This window comes from Trachemys scripta, chromosome 2 (assembly GCF_013100865.1).
Source record: "Trachemys scripta elegans isolate TJP31775 chromosome 2, CAS_Tse_1.0, whole genome shotgun sequence".
Taxonomy (NCBI): domain Eukaryota; kingdom Metazoa; phylum Chordata; order Testudines; family Emydidae; genus Trachemys; species Trachemys scripta.
The window spans coordinates 273,344,100-273,368,230 of NC_048299.1; the positions used below are offsets into that span (position 1 = coordinate 273,344,100).

Sequence of the window (24,131 nt, forward strand, 5' to 3'; positions counted from 1 at the left end):
GAAAAAGTGAAAGAATTCAGAGGGTAATATACACTGTAATGTGAAAAGAAGCTTGCTATTCTGCATTGGCATCTAAGAGCCTATGATTTTGCTGGAAACTGAATTCCACGTCTATCTGTGGCCACTAAATGGTAGAGATATTGCTAGCGCGACATACTTTTATCATCTAGGCAGAGCAGCGCCACTACTTCATCATTGCTGGCAAGTTTGCTGACTTCTTCCCAGGGACATGTGATCAACATCAGCTTTCAAAAGATTTACACGTCTTTAGAGATAAGGAGGTGGTGTCGCTAGGTGCAGTGGGGAAGGAATCAAGTGCAGAGAAAAACAGTATTTTGCAAAATACTGCCTGATTGCAAGGTTTCTAACTGTACATAGGGACGAGATGGGGGTATGTCATTTGATAGTACTAACTGTTGTGATAAACTTTGTTGTGAGTCTACTGGTATACATACAGTTTTGAATTAGAAGTCTAAAACCCTTCACTGTATGTGTATAATGGTGCTGAAACTCTGTCACAATGAGAAGAAAAAGAAACCAAATGCCATCATGAGGAAATAATATGGATTCTAAGAGTCAAGTCTTAAAAGAAGCATTAAATCCCATGTTGACAAAATTCATCTAACTGGTATTCAAATCATCAGTACACATCCTGAATATTTTATGGAGGAACAGTGTAAAGTGATGCCTTAAGTCTGCAGCTAAATTTCACATCTATAGAGCCACATATATAAAGAGAGTAAGTTGAACAGGAACAAAAATGATCTAAACCCCTCAAATAGAAAATGATGCACAATAACGTGGGTATCAGATTTCAAAATCAGCATACTTGATCAGGTCCCAAAGCTCATAAAATCACTGTTCTCAAAGGTGTTAATGATGTGCTTTTCTAACGGTTGTAATTCTTCATTCATTACATCAAAAAAGCATTTAGTGCACTCAGATTAAGCCTTAGAAGGCAAAATTTAATCCCTTCATCAAACAAGGTTTTAAATTATTAACTACCATTGTTATTATGGGTCATGCAGTTTATTTGCTTTTGCCAATGTATATATTACTGACTATATAAGCACTAAATCATGCCCGTTAGGCCAGGTCTACATTACAGACCTATGTCAGTATAACTACGTCACTCAGGGTACATCTACACTACAGGGGGGAGTCGATTTAAGATACGCAAATTCAGCTACGTGAATAGCGTAGCTGAATTCGACGTAACGCAGCCGACTTACCCCGTTGTGAGGACGGCGGCAAAATCGACTTCTGCGGTTTTCTGTTGGCGGCGCTTACTTCCACCTCCGCTGGTGGAGTAAGAGCGCCGATTCGGGGATCGATTGTCGCGTCCCAATGGGACGCGATAAATTGATCCCCGAGAGGTCGATTTCTACCCGCCGATTCAGGCGGGTAGTGTAGACCTAGCCTCAGAGGTGTAAAAAATCCACCTCCCTGAGTGACATAGTTATCCTAACCGTAACCCCCTGTTTAGATAGTGGTATGTCAACGGGAGGGCTTCTACTGTCAACATAACTATCACCTCTTGGGAAGGTGGATTAACTATGCAGATGGGAGAGCTCTCATAGGAACATCTTCACTTAAGAGCTGCAGCAGCACCGATGCAATGATTTAAGAGTAGACCTGCCCTCAATCTTAGTTGATTAAATAGGTCAATGGGGTTTTTAAAATTCATTTTAGAACAAAAAGTTCAAACCATTTTTCCATGGGCTATGTTTCTTGTCCTGTTGTCCCTATTAAAGTGCAGAAGCGGGGCTCACAACTCTCTCAGCCAACAAGCTAAAGATGGTAAAAAAAAAAAAAAAAAAAAAAAAAAGAAAAGCAAAAGACCCCACCTTTTGCCAGGAATGTTTATGGATGTGTGTGGCAGAAACAGCAGCTGCTGGCTTCAGGGTTTTCATGGTCAATTAGCTGGTTAAGACACAGCCAATATTTGGCACTGGGATGGTGACTGAACTCAAGGAGAAGCTAGTCAAAATATTTGTGCCCAATGGCTCCTATGAGGAGACACTGACGATAGTGGACTTTGGGGCTACTCGGCACCTTGCAGGATTAGACTTCAAGACTGCACGGCAGTGGAGTCCAGATGGATAGCAGATAGACATACCAATGAACATACAAAAAAAAAATACTTAAGGATCCTTTAAATTATAAAAGGGAAATCTTCAGAGAGGAATTGTAACAGTCTCTTCAGAATAAAGTAAAAATCGATTGAACTCATTTCTATCCACTCACTATTATGGTATAAACTTTACTTTATGATTGTCAGGGATCTCACTAGCTATTAATTTATGAGAAATAACACAGACAGAAAGAAAGGGAGAAAATGTTTAGCCCTAGGCAAAACAATTTAATGGCAAACTATTCTAGTCTTTTTCAAGTTACATGACCATGAGAAAAGAGAGAAACCAGAGAAAAGTTGGCACAGTATTGGCTAACAGTCTGACCCAACACCACAAAACTGCAATACAAATCAGCTCTAAGGCTGGGTCCTTAAAGTGAAATCCATCTGAAATAGTGTAAAATTAGTTAAGTGTTATCACAAGCAGCAGATCACCAAACAGGGGAAGAGGAGGGAGCCTTCTGGCTTCTCTCATCACTGAACAATATTTAACAGGTTAATGGAATAAAATAATAATATTGTTGAATATAAAGTATGTGTTAACAAAAAGTTAGCTACCTTGGGAGGGGCTTCATCTGATCCTCCTGAATCCCAGGACACTGTGACTTGTCGCCTTGATTCCATTCTCATTCGTTCTTCTTGCTGCAGCTTCTCTTCCTCCAGTATTGTACTAAGAAGAAAATAAATGTTACACTGAAGATAAATAATATTCTGGTTCAGTGTGTAATAGATGCTATCTCCAAATTTCTTTCAAACCCCCAGATTAATGGATCTCAGCCCGCAGACTGTCAGGAATTTACAAGGCAAATAAGGCTGCTTTTAAATAGGGAGAGGGCTGGTTAGATTTCATAAAACTAATACTAGGGGAAAATACCTTTGCAAAATTAGCAGCTGAAACACAACAATCTTGATATGCAAAGACACATGGTAATGAAAGACATTTTTAGAAAATTATGGGTGATGCTGTAGAAGAGTTTTTCACATGTGAACATTTCTTTTGATCTAGTGGCACAAGGCATAATTATACTGAGAAATCCCAAGAGGCAATTAATCAAGCACATACTTGCAAACATTTATTTTTCATATGGAAATATTCTATTGCATCTCTGCAAAGGTATAAAATAAACTGCAGATATAATCTTTATGGAAGCATGAAAATCTTTCAGTTCTATTGACAAATTAAAAGAAGAAAATCTTAAATACTAGGACTTCTTATTACATTTCAGCGTAACTAGGAACACATTTAACAGACTAATTCAGCCAAACAGAAACGTGATAATATTTACTCAGACTCTTACTATTCAGGCCAAAAGCTACAATTTAATCAAAATACAAAACCGTAGTAAAACTAGCTTGCTACTTACCACTGTTCTGACTATCACAGACTATTTGAAGTTCAACATAATACTGCTGTCTCCACGGCAGCCTCCTCCCCGTTCTGCTATGTGGATTATTAATCTTGGATATTTGCCATTTTAAAAATACTTAGAATGCAGCTTTCAAATAGGAGTTAAAAATTTGCTAGAGCTGCATGCTACATAGATTCTTCAGGGTTCTGAGTAGGTCTGATTGTTTTCGTATCAACCTCTCCAGAATGACAAGCTAATCAATCTTGTAAAGGAGCAATTCCCCCGTGTTTACCACCATTCAGGAGTTTCTAATAAGGAAGCTCATTCAAAGTTTTTAACCTCGTGGTTTAGTCCACTAAAGAACATTCAGAATTACACATGCAAGGGATGAGATCAGTTGCAGCAGTCCTTTCTAATCTGGGAACTTTCTTGCTCATTTCAAGAATAAATTCTGCTTGACTGGACACAAACTCTGCTGTTTCTCTTTCAGCCAAAAACAGAAAATAGCTAATCTAGTCTCACAGCAACAGAAATGGATTTAAAATATGCTGCTGCTATTTCAATCCATCACTGCTGAAGTAACACACACAAATGTCAGAACAAAAATATACTATGGGAAATCAGATAAGTTAAAAAAGTGAATGCTTTGTGTGTAATATACTTGGAGAGGTTTGTAACAGAGTCTTTGATACAGTGGGCTGATTCTCTAGTACTAGCAAATGGAATGGAGACATATCAGACATTTAGACTTGGTTGATGTCAAAAATTTGTGCCACAGGTTTACTGTTGTGGAACACCCAGCTCCTAACCCTCAAAAGGGAATCTAACATTCTCATCTTGTCTTTCTGTCTAGCTATGTGTCACATTCATCATCTTGCTATCTGAGTAACTAATATTTACTAAGGGTATGTCTATACTACCCGCCGGATTGGCAGGCAGCGATCGATCCAGCGGGGGGGTCAATTTATTGTATCTAGTCTAGACGCGATAAATCGATCCCCGAGTACTCTCCCATCGACTCCTGTACTCCACCACCACGAGAAGTGCAGGCAGAGTTGACGGGGTAGCAGCAGCAGTCGACTCATCACAGTGAAGACACCGTGGTGAGTACGTTGACTATTCACATAGCTGAAGTTGTGTAACTTAGATCGATCTCCCCCCGCCCCAGTGTAGACTAGGCCTAAGTCCAAAAAGATGGAGTGGGAATGCCACACATAGACATAAATGACGTGTTTTTCATAACATAGGCTAAATCTCTTGCCTCATGACTGCAACTCAGTCCAGTGAGATATTTCTAAGTCCTTACCATAAAGAGGCGTCAATCCCCTTACCAAAACATCCTGGGACCATTCTAGCTAAAGACTGATCACATGAAAAAGAGCTCGCACTTGGATGCCTTAGACTCCCCACTAGAAAAAATGAATATAAAATGGAAATGCCACTGGGAAGTTTTCAACTGCTGAAAGCAAAGAGTATAAATAACTCACAAAAACGTCTTTGTTTTTACAATGGGAAGACCAACCCATAGATGGAGTCAATCAAGAGATATTTTTGACCTTCTCTCAGTACAGCTGCTTGAGTACTCTGAGCAGTTAGACGTCACAGAAGGTCAGGAAAGTCATATCTAGGCATATTTTCCCAAACTACACATATTTTTAGCCACAGTAAGGACAGATGCAGATGCATTTCTATTCATATAATTTCCCTGCCATTTCTTAAGGCAGTGCCATCAAACTTAACATTTTTCTAGGAAAGTTTAGATGCTTGATTTACAGTTTCAGCTATTCAAACGTTTACTTAACTTGAGAAATAAATTTAACTTTACTTACAAAGAACCCGTTTCTGGAATATCTCATTAAAAAGAAAACATTTACCAATTGTTTCCACACAAGAGTTATCGGAGATCCTGCACGGGTTTCTTTTACTTAAGAAAAAAAAGTAATTCTAGTACCTCAGATATCGCTGTGTGGAAACTCATGATAAATGCTGACATTTTAATGGCAACCTCTCTCTTTCTAAGAAATTTATCAGTGTATCTAGATGACAAACTCAACAAATACAAGAAGCATTTCCTCGAATATATGTCACCATATTCTCTACCCTGCCCTCATTTTATTCCAGTTTCCCAAGGGGATCATTCTAATGGAGGTCTTTAAAGGAAAACACACTGTTTAGCAGGGTGGATAAAAATCAATGATTCTTTAAAAAATTAAAAAAACTCAGATTTGTATTTAAATCTGATTTTTTAAATTTAAATTAAATACTTCAAAAACTAAACATTTCAAATTACATTTGAAATTATGACAACCTATGGCCTAAAGTTATTATAATCTATTAAAATGATTTAAATTACAAAAAAAAATACAAAAAAATTACGTTTCCTGCCAACGTTTTTAATAAAAGTCAAACCACTGACTTGCTAAGCACCTGGAACCAGCGTTTGTTGAAGTGCTAATCCAGTTTTTGACAGCAGTAGCCTGCTCTGCAGGTTCAGAAAGAATATTTTCTTCAGTTTATTTAATTAGTTTGAGAATCCTGGCCATGATGACCAGAAACAATGAGTTAAATTAACTAATTACAGATAATACTTTGTTTAAGGAGTCAGTTTTAAATGCAAATCATGTTTTCATAAACATTTTTTTTCTTATGCATCCTGCATTTAAGGTAGTTTTAACCCATTTTAAAAAATGCTGCTATTTGCATTTTAATTGAATTCCAATTTCTATCAAAATAGAGCATGACAAATCTGGAGTAAATAAATAATCCTCTAGTAAATAAGAAATGCATCATTCACCAATTTCTGTCATCATAAAAAATGGAAAAATTAAGAATCTGAATAAATATATGGTAACGTATATAATTTCTTAAATAAATGTGTATAGATATACTGTATCTTCCTGATTGGCAAAAAGTATCAAATTAATGTAAAGGCAATATTTAGATGCAAATCAATGTTTTAATGGTTATCAACCAATGAGACGCAAACTTTTCCTCTCATTAGTAATAAAATAACAAAAAAGTATAAATGCAAAACAGGATTAAAATTTATGATTTAAAGAGGAGGTTACTTATCTATAACTGGAGGCTCTTTGAGATGTGTGGTCCCTATCTGTATTAAACCATGGCTTAAGCATGTGCACCATGTGCCTGGAGCCAGAGAATTTGGAAGTAGTGTTTGTTGATCCGTGCATTCACACTGATTCACCTCATGCTGCCGACTGAAGGGATAAAGGGTGTGGTGGACCGACCTCTCCAGTTCCTTCTCTACCGTAAATCATATAAGAACTGAAGCACAGGGGGACAGTAGGGTGAGTAATGGAATATAGATAGGGACCACACATCTCAAAGCACCTTCAGTTACAGGTAAGCAACTTCCTCTTCTTTTTTGAGTGATGGCCCCTATTGTATTCCTACTGTGGGTGATTGACCAGCAGTACCTAAGTAAGAAGAGAGCATAAGGATGTAGGAGGTAGGGCTGAACAGAGTACCGATGTCCCAAAGGAGGCATCAGCAGAAGAGTCTTGCACCAGGGCATAATGTCTTGCAAATGTGTGAAAGGAGCTTGATGCGGCTGCTTCACAGATGTCCAGGAGGGGTACTTCCTAAAGAGACGCCATAGTTGTTGCTTGTGCTCTCGTGGAATGAGCTCTTACCCAATGTGTGGATGTGGGGGGAGGTTCGAAAGCTGACAGAGTAGAATACACCCAGAGAACCATTTGGAGATTCTCTGGGTGGAGATGGTATGCCCTGACTCTTTCTGCTATACTGACAAACAGTCTTGGGGATTTCCTGGTTGGTTCTGTTCTCTGTAGGTAGAAAACCAAGGCCTGCTGAACATCGAGTGAGTGGAGTCTTCATTCCTCTGTTGAAGTGTGCGGTTTTGGGAAGAACACAGGTAAGTAATGAATTGGTTAAGGTGAAATTCTGAAACTACTTTAGGGGTGAATTTTGTGAGTATTGAGAGAACAAGGTTCAGGTCCCACTAGGGAGTAGGCTTCTGTGTAGGTGGGAAGGTTCGATTAGGCCTTTCCAGAATCTACCAGTCAGTGGATGTGTGAAGACCGAGTAGCCCTGAGAAGGTGGATGGTATGCACTGATCAGCGCCAAGTGGACTCTCAAGGAGCTGATGGACAAACCTGATGTCTTCAAAGATAGGATATAGTCCAAGATGAGAGGAATAGCTGTAGTCTCGGGAAGAATACCTCTTTGTTGTGCCCAAGAAGAGAAGCACTTCCATTTAGCTAGGTAACATTTTCTAATAGAGTCCTTTCTACTATTGGAGACAGTCATAACATTGTTGGACATTGTAAGGACATGGTGAGAGTGGATGACTTGAAGAAAAGACTTGCATGCTTTCTGTACTGCTCACAACTCCATGATATTGATGTGCATCCTGGCCTCTCAAGATGTCCAAACACCCTGGGCTGTGTGACTGTTCATGCGGGGTGCCCCACCTAATAGGGATGTATCCGTAATGATGGCCTGTCCAGGGAGAAATAGGAAGCCCATGTATCAACTGCAGATTGGAGGCCAGTCATCACTATCAGTTTGCCCTCGTCTATCAGAGCTTTAAAATGTGCTCTGTCCTGTTGCGGAAGGCTGTCAGTAAACTCTGCAAACTTGGTATAGTTTAGGAAATAGTATTTAGACAGTAGCACCTGGTAACTGGCTATCCTGAAATGGAGGCTGGATGATGGAGAAGGCCTCTCTTCCCAGTAGATCCAAGTATTTGCCCTCTTTGTCAACAGGAGTAGACCAGGGATATTGCTGTCTATCTCTTTCAGAAATGGCATGGACCACCAGTGAAGTGAGAAAACAAAAAATTACATACCCTTGGCCCACACATAATAAAGCTTCTCTGCCCCTTTGGGGGTAGGAGCGCAGGTGGCAATTGTCCTAGCTGGCTCTAGTGTGGCTTCATTAACGGGGAGAGTTATTCTGTTGGATCTGGAAGTGTGCAGGATGTCTACAAGTTTGTGCTAGGATCTCAAGGGGAATCTGAAGCTCTCCAACAACTCTGCGGAGAAGGTTCTGGAACTACCTGAAGTCACTGGTAAAGCCCTGTGTGGATATCAAATTTATATCTGCGGCTACGGATATAAATTTGGTATCCACGCAGGGCTGTAGTCATTGGGAGGTTGAGGGCGGGGATGTAGAAGTCACTGCTTCAGCTGGGGATGATGATGGCAATCTTGCTGGTTCCAGTGGAACTGCAGGATCCGGAGCAGATATGAGCGTGCTTTTTGCAGGGAAGCAAGGGGTGACACCCTGGCAGATTAGATTGACTTTGCAGTGGGTACTAGTCCCAAGCCCCCCAATATGGCTAGTAGGAGGTGTCGATGGGTGCCCACAGCATCTCTGAGTGAGATGATGCGGAGGTTGGTTCCAAACTTGTGTGGGTCTTTTCGGTGGAGTAGGATATGTAGGGTAAGGGAAGAGTAGTTCATCAGATAGCTCAGAATCTCCTGATGAGAAGGCTGATTCCGGTTACAGCTGTGGTACGGTTGGTGGCATTGGAGGGGAGGTGTATTCTGTGTATGGGAGGGGAGATAAGCTCCTTCCAGTAGTCGATTCGCTTGGATTCGATTTTCCTGGAAATGGAGGGGCTTGATGGAGGAGGGGACCTTTCAAAAACCAGGAAGTCATGTGGTGGGAGAATACCGACTGACCAGACACCGCAGGGTGGAAAGCCGAAATTGCTGCCAAGTGTACCTTGACCGAGGCGGGCGCCAGCCCTTGGGTCCTATGGGACAGTAGGCTGTGCATTGTGTGAAAAAATACTTCTTTTTGTTTGTTTTAAACCTGCTGCCTATTAATTTCATTTGGTGACCCCTAGTTCTTGTGTTACAAGAAGGAGTAAATAACATTTCCTTATTTACTTTCTCCATACCAGTCATGATTTTATAGACCTCTATCATATCCCCCCTTAGTCGTCTCTTTTCCAAGCTGAAAAGTCCCAGTCTTCTCTCTCCTCATATGGCAGCTGTTCCATACCCCTAATAATTTTTGTTGCTCTTTTCTGTACCTTTTCCAATTCCAATATATCTTTTTTGAGATAGGGCAATCACATCTACACGCAGTATTCAAGATGTGGGCGTACCATGAATTTATATAAAGGCAATATGATATTTTCTGTCCTATTATCTATGTCTTTATTAATGATTCCCAATATTCTGTTCACTTTTTTGACTGCCGCTGCACATTGAGTGGATGTTTTCAGAGAACTATCCACAATGACTTCAAGATCTCTTTCTTGAGTAGTAACAGCTAAGTTAGACCCCATCATTGTATATGTATAGTTAGGATTATGTTTTCCAATGTGCATTACTTTGCATTTAACAACACTGAATTTCATCTGCCATTTTGTTGCCCAGTCACCCAGTTTTGAGAGATCCTTTTGTAGCTCTTTGCAATCTGCCTGGGACAAAACTACTCAAGATAGTTAAGTATCTTCTGCAAATTTTGCCACCTCACTGTTTACCCCTTTTTCCAGAACGTTTATGAATATGTTGAATAGGATTGGTCCCAGTACAGACTGCTGCGGGACACCACTATTTACTTCTCTCCATTCTGAAAACTGACCATTTATTCCTACCCTTTGTTTCCTATCTTTTAACCAGTTACCAATCCATGAGCAAACCTTCCCTCTTATCCCATAACTGCTTACTTTGCTGAAGAGCCTTTGGTGAGGGATCTTGTCAAAGGCTTTCTGAAAGACCAAGTACACTATATCCACTGGATCCCCCTTGTCCACATACTTGTTGACCCCCTCAAAGAAACGTAGTAGGTTGGTGAGGCATGATTTCCTTTTACAAAAACCATGTTGACTCTTCCCCAACAAATTATGTTCATCTACGTGTCTGACAATTTTGTTCTTTACTGTAGTTTCAACCAGTTTGTCAGGCATACCAGCCTGTAATTGTTGGGGTCACCTCTGGAGCTTTTTTAAAAATTGGCCTCACATTAGCTATCCTCCAGTCATATGGTACAGAAACTGATTTAAATGATACGTTACATATTACACTTAAAAAACAACAAGGAGTCCGGTGGCACCTTAAAGACTAACAGATTTATTTGGGCATAAGCTTTCGTGGGTAAAAAAAACGCCTCGGTTTTTTTTTACCCACGAAAGCTTATGGCCAAATAAATCTGTTAGTCTTTAAGGTGCCACCGGACTCCTTGTTGTTTTTTAAGTGTAATATGTAACGTATCATTTAAATCAGTTTCTGTACCATATGACTGGAGGATAGCTAATGTGANTAACACGGCTATCCCCGGATACTTGATACTACAGTTAGTAGTTCTGCAATCACATTTGAGTTCCTTCAGAACTCGAGTGAATACCATCTGGTCCTGGTGACTTATTACTGTTTAGTTTAACAATTAGTTCCAAAACCTTCTCTAATGACACCTCAATCTGGGACAGTTCCTCAGATTTGTCACCTAAAAAGAATGGCTCAGGTTTGGGAATCTCCCTCACATCCTCAGCCGTGAAGATTGATGTAAAGAATTCATTTAGTTTCTCCGCAATGGCCTTATCGTCCTCGAGTGCTCCTTTAGCATCTCAATCGTCCAGTGGCTCCACTGGTTGTTTAGCAGGCTTCCTGCTTCTGCTGTACTTAAAAAATTTAAACCACCGGGGCCGAGTCACTGCAGAGAGGGGAAGACACTCTGGAGAGTGACTCAAGAGGACTCCAAGGGGGTCCCGAAGACAGACTCGTGGCACAAATGGGGGACAAGAAGCAGGGGTGGGAAGTGACCCAGGAAACAGATGTAAGGGTGCCCACCCCAGCCACATATTGAGGCCATTATTTTGAAGGGCCCTGGGTTGGAACCCAGTGGACCAAGGTGGATCCAGGTTCACTCACCCCCAGCCATTGACTTGCCATTGGGCGACACTGACACTGATTCCAACTGCTAGGCAAGGCGGCCACTGATTCTCACTGTTGGGCGACATTGCCACTGACTCTGGCTGCTAGGCAAGCAGCCACTGACTCTTGCCACTGGGTGACACAGCCTGGAGTATTGCCACTAGGAGGTACGGCTGATCTTGGACACAACTGCCCTCCCACAACAGGTGTATTAACAGGAGTGTTGTACGTAAGACACAGAAACTAACTGTTCCACCTACTGGTGCTGCCTCAGCTGGAGTACTGTGTCTAGTTCTGGATGCCACAACTTACGATGTGCACAAATTGGAGAGAGTCCAAATGAGCAATGAAAATGATGAGGTCTAAAAAACCTGACCTATGAAAAAAGGTTAAAAAAGCTGGCCATGGTTATTCTTGAGAAAAGAATACTGAGGAGTGGGAGATAGGGATTTGACAACAGTGTTCAAATATGTTGGGGCAGTGACCCCCAAAGTTTTTTGTCTACGCCCCTCAGGGACCCATGGTTGGGAGTTGGGGCCAGGGATGGCACTGCAACTGGAGCCTCAGCCAGGATCTGGGCTGCGGTCAGGAGTGGGCCTATGGTCGGGGCCAAAAGCCTGGGGTTGCAGCAAGGAGCAGAGCTCCAGCCGGGAACCAGTGGCTGAAGACAGAGCCGGATCTGCTGCTGGGATTGCAGCCGGAGTGGAGCTGGGGGCAGAGGAGGGCTGGGTGGCACCCCTCCTCGCCCTCAGTGGGGGCTGGCCTGGGCCCCGCCACACCCCCCAAACATTCCTCTATGCCCCCCTAGGGGGGCACACCCTACAGTTTGGGAACCACTGTGTTAGGGGCTGTTATAAAGAGGATGGTTATCAATTTTGTCCTTCTTTCAGTGGATATGGAGAACGAAGTAATGGTCTTAATCTGCAGCAAGGAAAATTTCAGTTAGATGTCAGGAAAAGCTAACTACAAGGATAGTTAAACACTGAAATAGGCCTCCAAGGGAGATTGTGGAATCTCCATCACTTGAAGCTTTTAAGAATTGGTTAGACAAACACCTGTCAGGGCTGGTCTATACTTGGTCCTGCCTCAGTGCATAGGGCTGGACTAGATGACCTCTCGAGGTTTCTTCCAGCTGTAGATTTCTATGCTTTTATGATTTGGGGGTTCGTTTAGCACTACTCAGGGGTCCTTGTTGCATAACTCTTGTCTAATGTGCAGCACAGAACTCAGTATCTCTTTTACAGAAAGGCAGCCTGGTCTGGAGGATCGAGCACAAGATGGTGAGTCAACAAGTCCCAGGTTTTCATCCTGACCACTGGCTAACTGTGTGCAGGTCTCTTCATCTTTCTGTCTCAGTCTCGCCATCTTTAAAAATGGAGGTAATATTTATCTGCTTACGTCCGAAGTGTGTTCTAAGAATTAATTAGTTCATGTCTATTCAGTGCTTTGAACATAAAGTGCTATAAAAAAAGCCAAGTATTATTATTACTACTACCGGTATAAGAATCCTGCTGTCCATATGGCCTGGGCAGCAGCAAATAACATTTGTGGGGCCAAGTGGAACTAGAAAGAGAGAACCAGATATCACAAAAGGATATGAAGTGGGTAAAGCATCAGATAAGACATTGCCAGATAAGAAACTGAGTATACAAAAAGTGCTAATGCTCCCATCAGTGCTATTTCAGATGCAGGAGAAGAAAAATATTGTTCTTCACAAAGCGGTAGACTTTTGTCATCAAAATAAAGAGGAACACGGAGTCACTATAACATTGGCTCCAGAGTATAGAACTAACATGGCTCTCAGCTTCAAAAGCTAATCTGGAAGGTATCCAGAAGAGAGCAGCAACAGCACATACACAAAGAGCCAACAAGGAACTTGTTTTTGCAAGTTCATGGGAATGAGTTTTGAAACATGATCTTCTCTAATTGTCTGAAATCATGTCACTGTAAGGAACTCAGCAACCGCAATGATTAAAGGGCAGGCATTGTCTTTGTGGAGCACAAAGAAGCTCTAGGGACCCTTGTGAAGCTGAAGAGCGACTCCTCAGTCAATTGCTGATCTGCCAGCAGCCAAAGGTCATCAATTCTGGAGCTGCAAGATAGATCTCTCCCCCTACTGGCTGCTTCATGTTGCCTTAAAATTAGGCATATAATTACATTTTTTTTTCCAAATTCCTAAATAACAGATGCCTATTTTCAGAGGTGTTGAGCACCAGCAGGTCCCATTGACTTCAACAGGATGAAATGTGGGCCTTCTGTGCCTCTGATAATCAGGCCACTTTTATTTAGGAGCCTACCTATGTATTGAGGGTGGATGCCTTCAAGTACCTTGGGGTTTAGGAGCACAAATCCCAGTGACTTTCAGGGAACGTGTGCTCCAAAATTCCTTAGGTAGTTTTGAAAATTTCCTCCCTAGATGCCAAACTCAAGGCACTGAAGTTTGAAAACTGTGACAAGGGTAATTAAAAGAAAAGTGAAATTTCTGTACTGTCTTAAGAGAGATGGACTATATGATCTAGCAAGTTCTTTCCACCTCTAACTCTGAGGATCCCTAACATACCTACCTATGCCTATAAACACATTCTTAATACAGCCTTTGGGGGACCAGGTTTTTATCTCAATTACACTGGATTTAGTGTTAAGTATAATTCCTCTGATTTAAGTGGAGACAGTCTAGATTTACCACACTGTAACAGCAACTCGGTCCTTTAAAGGCCCTAGCCTAGCACACTAGGCATTGTACTTTCCTTGGAAAGAAAATGATTGTATGAAAGACACAATCAAATCACATTTCTAATCAAAGAAATAATAATTAAAAAAAAAAAACACCCTACCTGAGCTGTGCCTTAAGTTCAGTAAACCTGGGTCGTCTGCTGGGGTCATATGCCCAGCACTTGGTCATAAGGCTGTAGAGAGTAGGAGGGCAGTTTGGAGGCATTGGTAACCGTTCACCATTCTCAATTCGACCAATCACATCGTTGTTCTTCACTCCTTGGAAGGGCTTTACTCCATGCATTAAAATTTCCCACATACACACACCTGGAAACAAAAAGCAAGAAACTTCTTAAAGTGAGCAAATAACCAAAATCTGTGTTCTTGAACAACAAACTCCACGTTAAAGCTTAAGACAATGGAGTTGCTACTGAAGCGCAGCACTAGTGGGGAAAATTAACAGTCCTTTCTCCAGAATAGCCATGGTTAGTAATTACCACGTATTAGCAGGTTAACAAAGTTTCCAATGCACTTTGTCTAGTACACACAACCACCAAACACAACCCACTCTTGGCTGAGAAATAGAGCTGGCTAATCTATCTTTTTTACGTAGAACCTATCACCACATTACCTACGTGCTGACCACAGAAAAGAATACTGAGCTATGTTAACTCTCTCTCTAAGTAGGCAGCTTCTATAAAATTACAAGTGTTACTAATCAGGGCTACGTATGAGGAAGAATGACTTGCATCTAGCTCATCGCAAGCAGACAACTTTGAAAGGCTTCAGATTTAACTACTTTTTATCTCTTAAGTCAGACTGGTTGCTCATATTCAAATCTACATTTTTTTCATAATGCTTGTCCCAGTGTCTGCTTTACACTGGCTTGTTTTGACTTGTATGTGGTATTTTTATACTTTGACAATGTTTTATTAATCGGCATTTGTTCAACTTTTTTCTGTCAAACTATGTACCAAAATGTAGTTTCTGTTGAAACTATGTTAAATGTGTAATGAGAAAGAGATAGCCTGTGGGCCTATGAGCAGCTGGGGTATTCCACCTGCATTGCTTTTCTATGCCAGATGGAAAAGATATTTTATTTTGCAATTAGGGATTCCGTTTTTCAACAAAACAGTCATTAATCTTGATAAATCACATACAAGTTTGCTTTATATTACTTAGAACTCTTTTGTTTTAAACAGAACAAGCTGATTTTTTTCTCCTGTAACTTTTTGCTATTCATACCCTGCTTGCCTTTTCTCTGCCTGTCACGGCTTGTCTGGTCTGTGGAGCTGAGTATTCAAGTCTGGGAGATCAGACTGGTGCAAAAACAGGAATGGTTCGCATAGTGAAGGGGACAGGATCATGGAAAATGGGAGGCATTCCTATAATTCCTCTTTTCACTCAACCTCTTGTCTTTTCTAAGATGATAGGAGACAAAGTGATGAGGGGAGCTATATGCACCAAAAGGGGTTGGAACCACAGTCAGAGTGAGTGGAGAGTGGGAGGGAGAGAAAGCCAGAACAAGATTTGGATCTCAGCCCAATCTTGTGAGGTGAATGGACTTAATACAATTTCAGGCTTTTTTTCAACATTCAAAAGCACTTTAAATATCCTGCTAATTCCTCTTTCATAGCCAACGTTAAAGGGTTGAAACAGCGTAAGACAACAGAGGAAAAATACCCATAGCAAGGGTGAACTGAACACTGGGAAAGGAAGGAGACAAAAATCAAGGACATTCACTGAGGGAGCCCATAGCACAGGAAAAAGTTGTGAAAATAAGAAAGCAGTAAGTGCAAATAACAGCTGGATAAAGGAATGCCAGCACAATTATAATAGATGACAAAAAAGAAACAAAGTAAGATAAAGAAATTTCTGTTATGACTATGGGTCTCATTTTCATTTACCTTAAGGCCTCCTGTTAGGAGTGGTGAAAAGGGGCCTTAAGATCAAGGAGATTCAGGCCCACAGTGTACAGAATGAAAAAGCGTGGAGAGCTATAAAGTACCCAGTAAGAAGTCTGATTTTGAGACAAGTAAAACAAACACTGGAGAGGAATTGGAAATTGTTCAGTTTCCATTAATAAAAATGGAACCATTAATAATCTTCTCCTCCAACAGTGCATTTGAGAAAACAATCATCCATATTCACTTACCAAACATCCACACATCACTAGCTGAGGTAAAACGTCGGAAGTTGATTGACTCTGGAGCCATCCATTTGATAGGTAATTTTCCTTTGGAAGCTATGGAGAGATGAAAGAAAAAGATCATTATTTTAGCTAATAAGCTCTCAGTATAGATGTTCTTCAATAAAATAATTTAGGGCCAAGTCCTAGCTCCAACAAAGAAACTCGGTCAGGCTTTGTACAATAAACCTCTGTGGATGCCCTTTGGCTCTTGCACCTTCTTTCCTGTAAGAGTGAGTGGGTGAGGAAGAAATAATGGCTAGTAGACCTGCAAGGTTGTGAACAGACTCATCCAGCACCGTTTCAGAGGGTTCCTCACCCCCTCTACAGAAGTCATGGAAATCTGCAATCTCCCTTGCAACAGAACCACCATAGTTTTACTGGAGGGAGGGCCCTCTATGACTGAAAAGGAAGAGCAGGATTTGCTGCTAAAGATACAGCTACACAGTGATCAGCATTATAGTGCTAAAAATAGTGGTGTAGATGTTGTGGCTCGGACTTTGAAGCCTAGGGAAAGGTGGGCTTCAGAGCCCGAGCTCCAGCCTAAGCCAAAATGTCTACACAGCTATTTTTAGAACTGTAGCACAAGCCTCAGAAGCCTGACTCTGTCAACCGCGATTCTGAGACTCACTACCACAGGTTGCACAGATGTACCCTAAACGTACATACATTGGATGAGCTTCTCCATTCCTGTTTCAAGTTAATGGTTTTTATCTGAAGGTATTTAAACTACACCTCTACCTCGATATAACGCTGTCCTTGGGAGCCAAAAAATCTTACTGCATTATAGGTGAAACCACGTTACATTGAACTTGCTTTGATCCACCGGAGTGCGCAGCCCCACCCCCTGGGGAGCACTGCTTTACCGCGTTATATCCGAATTCGTGTTATATTGGGTCGCGTTATATTGAGGTGGCGGTGTACTACAATTAGCAATTAATTTGTACCAAGCTTGAAGCTGCCATACACAATCTCACATATGGAGCAACTATTTTTTAATTGAACCACGAAAAAGTTAGCTTGTTTGTTCTAAATTTAAAAGAATGCAACAAATATTTGATAGTTTCAGGTAAATTTCTCCTTTAACCTTTGTAAGAAAGTAGGTGAAGGTATTTTGTACACATTATTATGGGACATCACAGACACCAGGAGCCCTACTGGAGAACGGGGGGAGGGGCCAGGTAAGGAGCTTTTAAAGTATGGTGCAAATTTAGAAACATTTAAAATATTTTGACATATTGAGAGATAAAAAAAATTATAAACATTGTTCCTAAATGTGCACCCTATCACTAAAAATGCTACTTACTTGACCCTCTATAAAAACAAATTGTATTCTCCTGTCAGGGTCCTTATATATCAGCGGTTCTCAAACTGTGGTTTGGGACCCCAAAGTGCGTCATGACCCCCTTTGAACAGGGTCACCAGGGCTGGCTGAGACTTGCTGGGGCCCTGGGCTGAAGCCCGAGTCCTACTGCCCAGGGCTGAAGCCAAAGCCCAAGGGCTTCAGCCCTGAGTGGTGGGGCTCAGGTTATAGGTCCCCTGCCTGGGGCTGAAGCCCTTGAGTTTCAGCTTTGGCCCCCCTGCCCAGAGCAGTGGGGCTCGGACTTTGGTTCCCTCTCCCACCCGGGGCGGTGTGGCTCAGGTGGGCTCAGGCTATGGTGCCCCCTCCTGGGGTCATGAAGTAATTTTTGTTGTCAGAAGGGGGTCGCAGTGCAATGAAGTTTGAGACCCCCTGCTATATATCATGCATTGTGGGGCATCACGTCAGTGCTCGAGCCAGTCAGCTTCAGTCTGGGAAATCCCAAAGGGAAAAAAAATGTACGTTTCAAACCTTTGTGTAGCGAATATCCCTATCCCAAACTAATTGAAAACAATTTTCAGGCCCCTGGAACTCACCCTCAGGTACTTGGGCTGTGGCATGAATATGGGCATATGTTAAATGAATTTCAAAACCGTAGATAATTTTTGATACTCTAAGGGCTTGTCTACATGAACATTTAGTTTGCTGCAAACTGGGGTGTGAATCTACTCCGCACTGGCTGCGCACTAACTGTCCCTGTGGACCCAACCATCTGGGAGGACTCTGCTGATGCACCCTAATAGTTCATTAGTGGGCTTTCCTCTACTCCGCTTTGAAACTAACAAACTCTTAGTGCGCATCGGCAGGGTCCACATGGGCAGTTAGTGCGTGGCATGCTAGCGTGGGGTAGATTCACACTCCAGCTTGCTGCGAACTAAATGGTCATGCAGACAAGTCCTAAGAGTTGCAAAGAAAGCAGTATAATGCTGCCCCCAAACTGGAATTATACCCATAAATGAATTTCCTGTCTTTCACCTATTTAAATTAACCATGTGATTTTTTTTCAACAGCTCTATGTGTGAATTTATTTGCATCTGCTAAACTGTTTTACTTTGTATTTTTATGTAATTAACCAGATTTCCTTAAACTAATTGTTTTGATCCTTTCAACTCGTTAGCATACACTCAACTCCTGTGATTGGCAAATCAGCTCACTGACCTGCAAGAAGAATCCCAACCCTGCCACTGTAGTTTAGGTCCATTAAGTACCGACTCCTTACCTTTATAGTAAGTACTGTCTTCCATATATCGGGACAAACCAAAGTCACCTAATTTCACGCAATCAGTGGAGGATACCAGCACATTTCTAGCAGCAATATCCCTGCCAAACAAACCAGAAATTTATAATTTATAGTCATCTGTTTTTTAGATTCAGGTTTTCTTAAAAACAGAACCTTTGTTACAGACCAGAGGTGTCAACTCACTCGGTGGAGCGAACCAAACTACATTTTTAATGATGGTGTTTGGGCCAAGAATACAAAGTTCGAGTTGTATACCACCAATGATACCCAACAGGATTGTCTACTGATGACAGTGGGAAGTTCACAGAAAGACTGAAGTCACAATATGGCCCGTATGAGTAATTAAATTTTTATGTGATAAAGTTATTATTGCATTCTGCATCACTTTGGGAAAAGGGGTGGAGACACCTTCAGGACCAGCATTATTTCTACCTTTTGTTAACCAGCAATTTGCACAAGCAATTATCACATTACAACGGCACACACTATTTGTTGAATAAATGCAGGTTTCATAGCCCATGTATTTACAGTCACTGGATCAATAATTTAGGTGGTAGGTCTTAGCAGCTAGAATAGAATTCTTTGGGGAAGCAGGGGGGAAGGGAAACTCCTTGATATCACAGAGGTCAGGAATTGGGGTAATGTCTTTCCTGTAAAGCAGGCATCAACTCATGTTCTTTGCAGGAAGGGCTTGGATTTGAAGGGAGGCCATTGTTCTCATGGGAAGGCCTGGAGGTTCTCTCACGCAGTTGCCTATATGGGACGGCAGACACTGGATTCAAGTGGGCTAGTTATGACTGGGACATGTTAGGAACTTTAGCTTTCAGCACTGAAGCAGGTGAGTGAAAACCACTGGCAGCTTGGGGTAGCTGCTTTCTTCCATTAAAATCACTGCTGCTAGGACAAGCTGCCTTTACATATTTTTTGCTGATAGAGATTTTAATAAAGTCACAGCCACTTGGTCAAAATTCTACTGCCTATCTCTGTCCTCATTGGCCTCTGCCATTTACAAGATAATATGTCACTTAAACAAACATAATTTATACACTTATACAAATAAAATGCTTAAGTCCAAATTGGACTAAATGGAATCTTCATGTAGAAAATTGTTGGCTGTATATAACAGTGCCAGAGATGAAGGACTTATGGCCTGTTTCTTGTCCTACACAACTAAGTTCAACTTAAACTAAAATTCCCCTCTCTGGTATGTGTTTTTAAAATTCACTTGTTGGTTAAGCACAGGCATTTCCATTACAGAAACATTTCTGTTTTCCCTGTTCTTTAATTCAGGATGAGCCTGTTGACCTCTCAGATTTGATTTTTCATATTTTGAAGATTACAGCTGACTTGCAACTTTGAAAAATGTTGGCATTGCAAAGCAATAGAGCAGCTGGCAACCCAGTCTTCTGACTAAAACCAGGCACATACTTCAAGTCAATATAACTGAGGCCCAGCAGGTGTCACCCTTGACAGTCTATGTCAAAAATGTATTTTTGTAGTGGATTCTCTAAAATTCATGAAGTTCTAACATGAAGCTGATGTAAACACTCATACAAGTGGCTTTTTAAAAGTCTCAAAATACTGTTCCATATGTGACACACTTTTCTTATTGGGGAAATCAAGAAAATAATTGAAACCATTCGAGAGTGCTGATCTGTGCTTTAAACATTTCCTTCTAGCGAACATATATAATATTCAGCAACTCTTCCAGCCCAGATATTTGTAATAATCTATGAACCCTTTTTCTTAAATTGAAAGTTTTCATATAGATATAATCTTACCTATGTACAAATCTTTTGCTCTCTAAGTAGGCAAGTGCTGTGCTAAGCTGGTAAGCATAGAGTATCAAAGAGGCCAGATCCAAACTGTATTTTCTTACTTGCAAAAATGATCTCAGCTTTTGGATAAAGAAGAAAAGAGAGAGATGTCATGGCAAATTAAAAATGAATCTGAAGAAGAGAGAAATCTCTAATTGAGATTTACACATTTAACAGTAGACAATCCTCCCCTTTAAACTGGAATAGAAAAGAAAGTCAGTTGTCATACAGAAAACACACTCTTTGGGCTAAATTCAGGCTGTCTCTAATGTGTGAAAAGCGGTAGCCAAGTGGGATGCAATTTTTGCACCCCACTTCTGTCCTCTTGAAGCCAAAGAGCTCAAACACTGCTGGGCCCACTTGGGTCAGGTGCTCCTGAACCTCTCCACATGTTCACTCCTTGGGAACTGCTCATATTGCTGACATGAACAGTCTCAGCAGGTAACTGCATGGGGTTTGTACCCACACCTGGGCCAGCCTGAACACAGGGCAAATCGATATTGCTTGGGCCGCATTAATTTATGCCCGTAATTGCACAGATTATACTAGAGGCCTGGATTTAGCTCAGAGGAACTAACAACACTACATAAATGTTCTAGAAAAATAAGTCTAGCAAAAGGCAATTATACCACAACAGCGTAGCACTGGCTTTTGTTTACAGGATTAAAATAAAGATTGAGAAGAAAGTTGTATGCTGAGAAGGAGGATTTGGGAATTAAAGGGAAGAAGTGGCATCTCTGAATAAAGGAATGGAGACAAATTGTGCTACCCACTTTGGACAAATCTAACAAACTATAGTTTAATCTATTTTATTCAGATATTTTCATATTGCATTATAAACCATGTAATTACTTCACCTCTAAAGTTTTTCAGAAATGTCTGATTTAGAGAAAATGAGTCAGAATTAAAAAAAATCTGACATAATTCCCGTTTTAAAGACAGCAGATTACTTAGCATTTCTCTTGGTTGAGTGGATTAACAAGGAAAGTCTTCACTGCTGGGGCCTCCACAAACAAAGGGACATTCAGAAAAAGAAATGTAGGTTCATCGACAATGTACTGTGAAAAGATCCCTACTCCTGAAGATGCTATCAACTTCATTAACGGAGGTGAAACAATTGCAGACAGAAACTGCTTACAGTAGGTGAAACTTCATGATGTAGTAGAGATCACCTAGAGTTGTTCTGTATTAATGAAAATGCTGCATAGGTTTGCACCTGCTAAATGGGCTCATTTACAATGGCACAGAGCAAAGCTCAACAAAGGCCATTCAGGATTAGCAAAGAAATGTGGATGATTCCCCTGCGATATTTTTCTGCTATGGTTTTCCTCATGAGACACTCACATAATACGAGATACTCCAGCATTCTTCTAGTGTCAAACAGCACGGTATACCTATTTTTGAAAATGTTGTTTATAAAGCTTATTTAAAATTTCATCTTACTAACACACTAACATGTTAAGGCTTTACAGAACCTTGCTAAATAAATTCTAATATAATCACAAATTCAAAATTATAATTACTGCCATACATTAACTGTGCACATAAGTGCTATTGTAGGAGGCTGCTACCAATGAGGGTCCTACCTAGGCCGTGCTAAATATTAATGCATCAGCTGAGAGGCAGATGCCTTTAGCAATGACTATTAGTGCTGTAACTGCATGACACGTCACATGAACTCAGTTTTCTTGGAATAAAAAGCAAAAAGGGCACAATATGCTTTCCTGTATCTCTCAACACAGAAGACAAGAAAGTGGATATTCTTAATCTTGTTTTTTAAACTATACTCCATAATCCCTTAAAGGAAGTGGAGCTGTGAAATCTCTTCTGTGCAATATTTTGAACTGAACCATTTGTGTCCAGATTTCACGGTCTGAAGCACATACATTTTAAATAATTCACAGTAACATTCTTTCTATTCTGTATCACCATGTGCACCTCTTACTTGACACAGATATTAGTTCTCACATTATAGCAGCAATTCAAAATATCTCTGAGAACCATAGCCTAAATCAACCCTGATGTAAACAGGCTAATTCCCTTGACTTCAGTGGAGGTATGCCCAATTCCATCAGGGCTGAATTTGATCCCATGATCCTGGACTTCACTTGTTTGATGAATTTGCCTTAGAGTGTAATATTTAGAACCCAATCCATTAGACTGAATAAGCAGTTCCCCAATCCCATATGAAAGTGTCTGTGGGATAAGAGGGAAGAAGAAAGAAGATACTTGGGAATTTATCATACCTCCCCTAGTGTACAGAGCTCCATGATTATCCAGACTGGGTTTTCCGTAATAACTCCAATCAACTTCACAATGTGGGGGTGATCAAACTGACGCATTGTTACTAGAAAGGAGGAAGCAGGTTTACTCATTAAATACAAAATCTGCCTGTTAAAGCAATAGCTGTTAAATGAAAAATGTTTTTGTAATAAGAGGATTCATTTAACAAGCTTTTACTGTAGGTCTGAACCAATGGTCATGTAAGGACATATAACCAGATTGTTTTGAGCCTGATTCTCCACTGCCTTGAATATTGTCTAGTCTTTTACACCTATGCAGAGAGAGTCTAAAATGCTATCTGATCAGAATACTCTCTTTACAGTGATGTAAATAACTACAAGGTATAATGTATATCTTGACCAACCACAGAGTATTAGTTATTTTTAAATGACGTATGATGATAGGTTACTCACCTTGTGCAGCAACTGGAGTTTTTCAGGATGTGTCCCCCTGTGGGTGCTCCGCTTCAGGTGTGTATGTGCCCCTGCACCTCTGATTGGAGATTTTTGGTAGCAGTGCCCATTCTGCCCAGGCATGCACCCTACACATCTTCATGCCCCATCCTTAGGCTATATTGGGCTGCGCACACAAATCGTTCTCAGTTCCTTCTGTACGGCAAAGCCCACAGAGGCAGCTCTGAAGCAGAGGGGAGGAGGGTGGGTAGCGGAGCACCCACAGGGACCACATCTTGAAGAACTCCAGTTACTGCACAAGCTGAGTAATCTCTCCATCTTCTTCTTCAAGTAGTGTCCCTGAAGGTGCTCCAATTTAGGTGACTCTGTAGCAGTAGCCCGTTAAGGAGGTGGGAGTTTCAGAACAGAGTCCATTACTGAATGTGCCTACTGCCCCATCTGATTTTGCAGTGTCAATTAGGATGAAGTGGTCAGAAAATGTGCGCACCAAGGACCAAGTTGCAGCCCTGCAGATTTCAGTAACCAGACTGTATTGAGTAGAGCTATGGTTGTAGACTGTGATCTAGTAGAGCATGCAGTCACTCTTAGGGGAGGTGTAACCTCAGCAAAACCATAATAGGCAATAATATACCCAGAGAGCCATTTAAAAAGTCTCCAAGTAGAGACAGGAGCTCCTTTAGATCTGCTCTAGAAACAAAGAGTCTAGAGTGGGGGTTCTCAGCCTTTTTCTTTCTGAGGTCGCCCCCCCCCCCCAACATGCTATA

At 41.1% G+C, this 24,131-nt stretch overlaps 1 protein-coding gene across 12 annotated transcripts in view; it reads right to left on the reverse strand.

Moving 5' to 3' along the window:
- PTK2 (protein tyrosine kinase 2) overlaps positions 1-24,131 on the reverse strand; it is a 368,873-nt gene that overhangs the window by 41,664 nt on the left and 303,078 nt on the right. For 10 of the 12 annotated variants that reach the window (XM_034763675.1, XM_034763674.1, XM_034763673.1 and 7 more), the window contains 6 exons: positions 22,918-23,018; positions 20,636-20,751; positions 18,834-18,934; positions 16,222-16,311; positions 14,189-14,393; positions 2,693-2,804 (listed from right to left, as the gene is read on the reverse strand). In XM_034763675.1, the coding sequence (XP_034619566.1) occupies positions 2,693-2,804; positions 14,189-14,393; positions 16,222-16,311; positions 18,834-18,934; positions 20,636-20,751; positions 22,918-23,018 (725 nt within the window). Of the gene's footprint in view, positions 1-2,692; positions 2,805-3,498; positions 3,682-14,188; positions 14,394-16,221; positions 16,312-18,833; positions 18,935-20,635; positions 20,752-22,917; positions 23,019-24,131 lie in introns of those variants that run through there. The other 2 variants (XM_034763681.1, XM_034763680.1) reach the window with 2 other exon arrangements.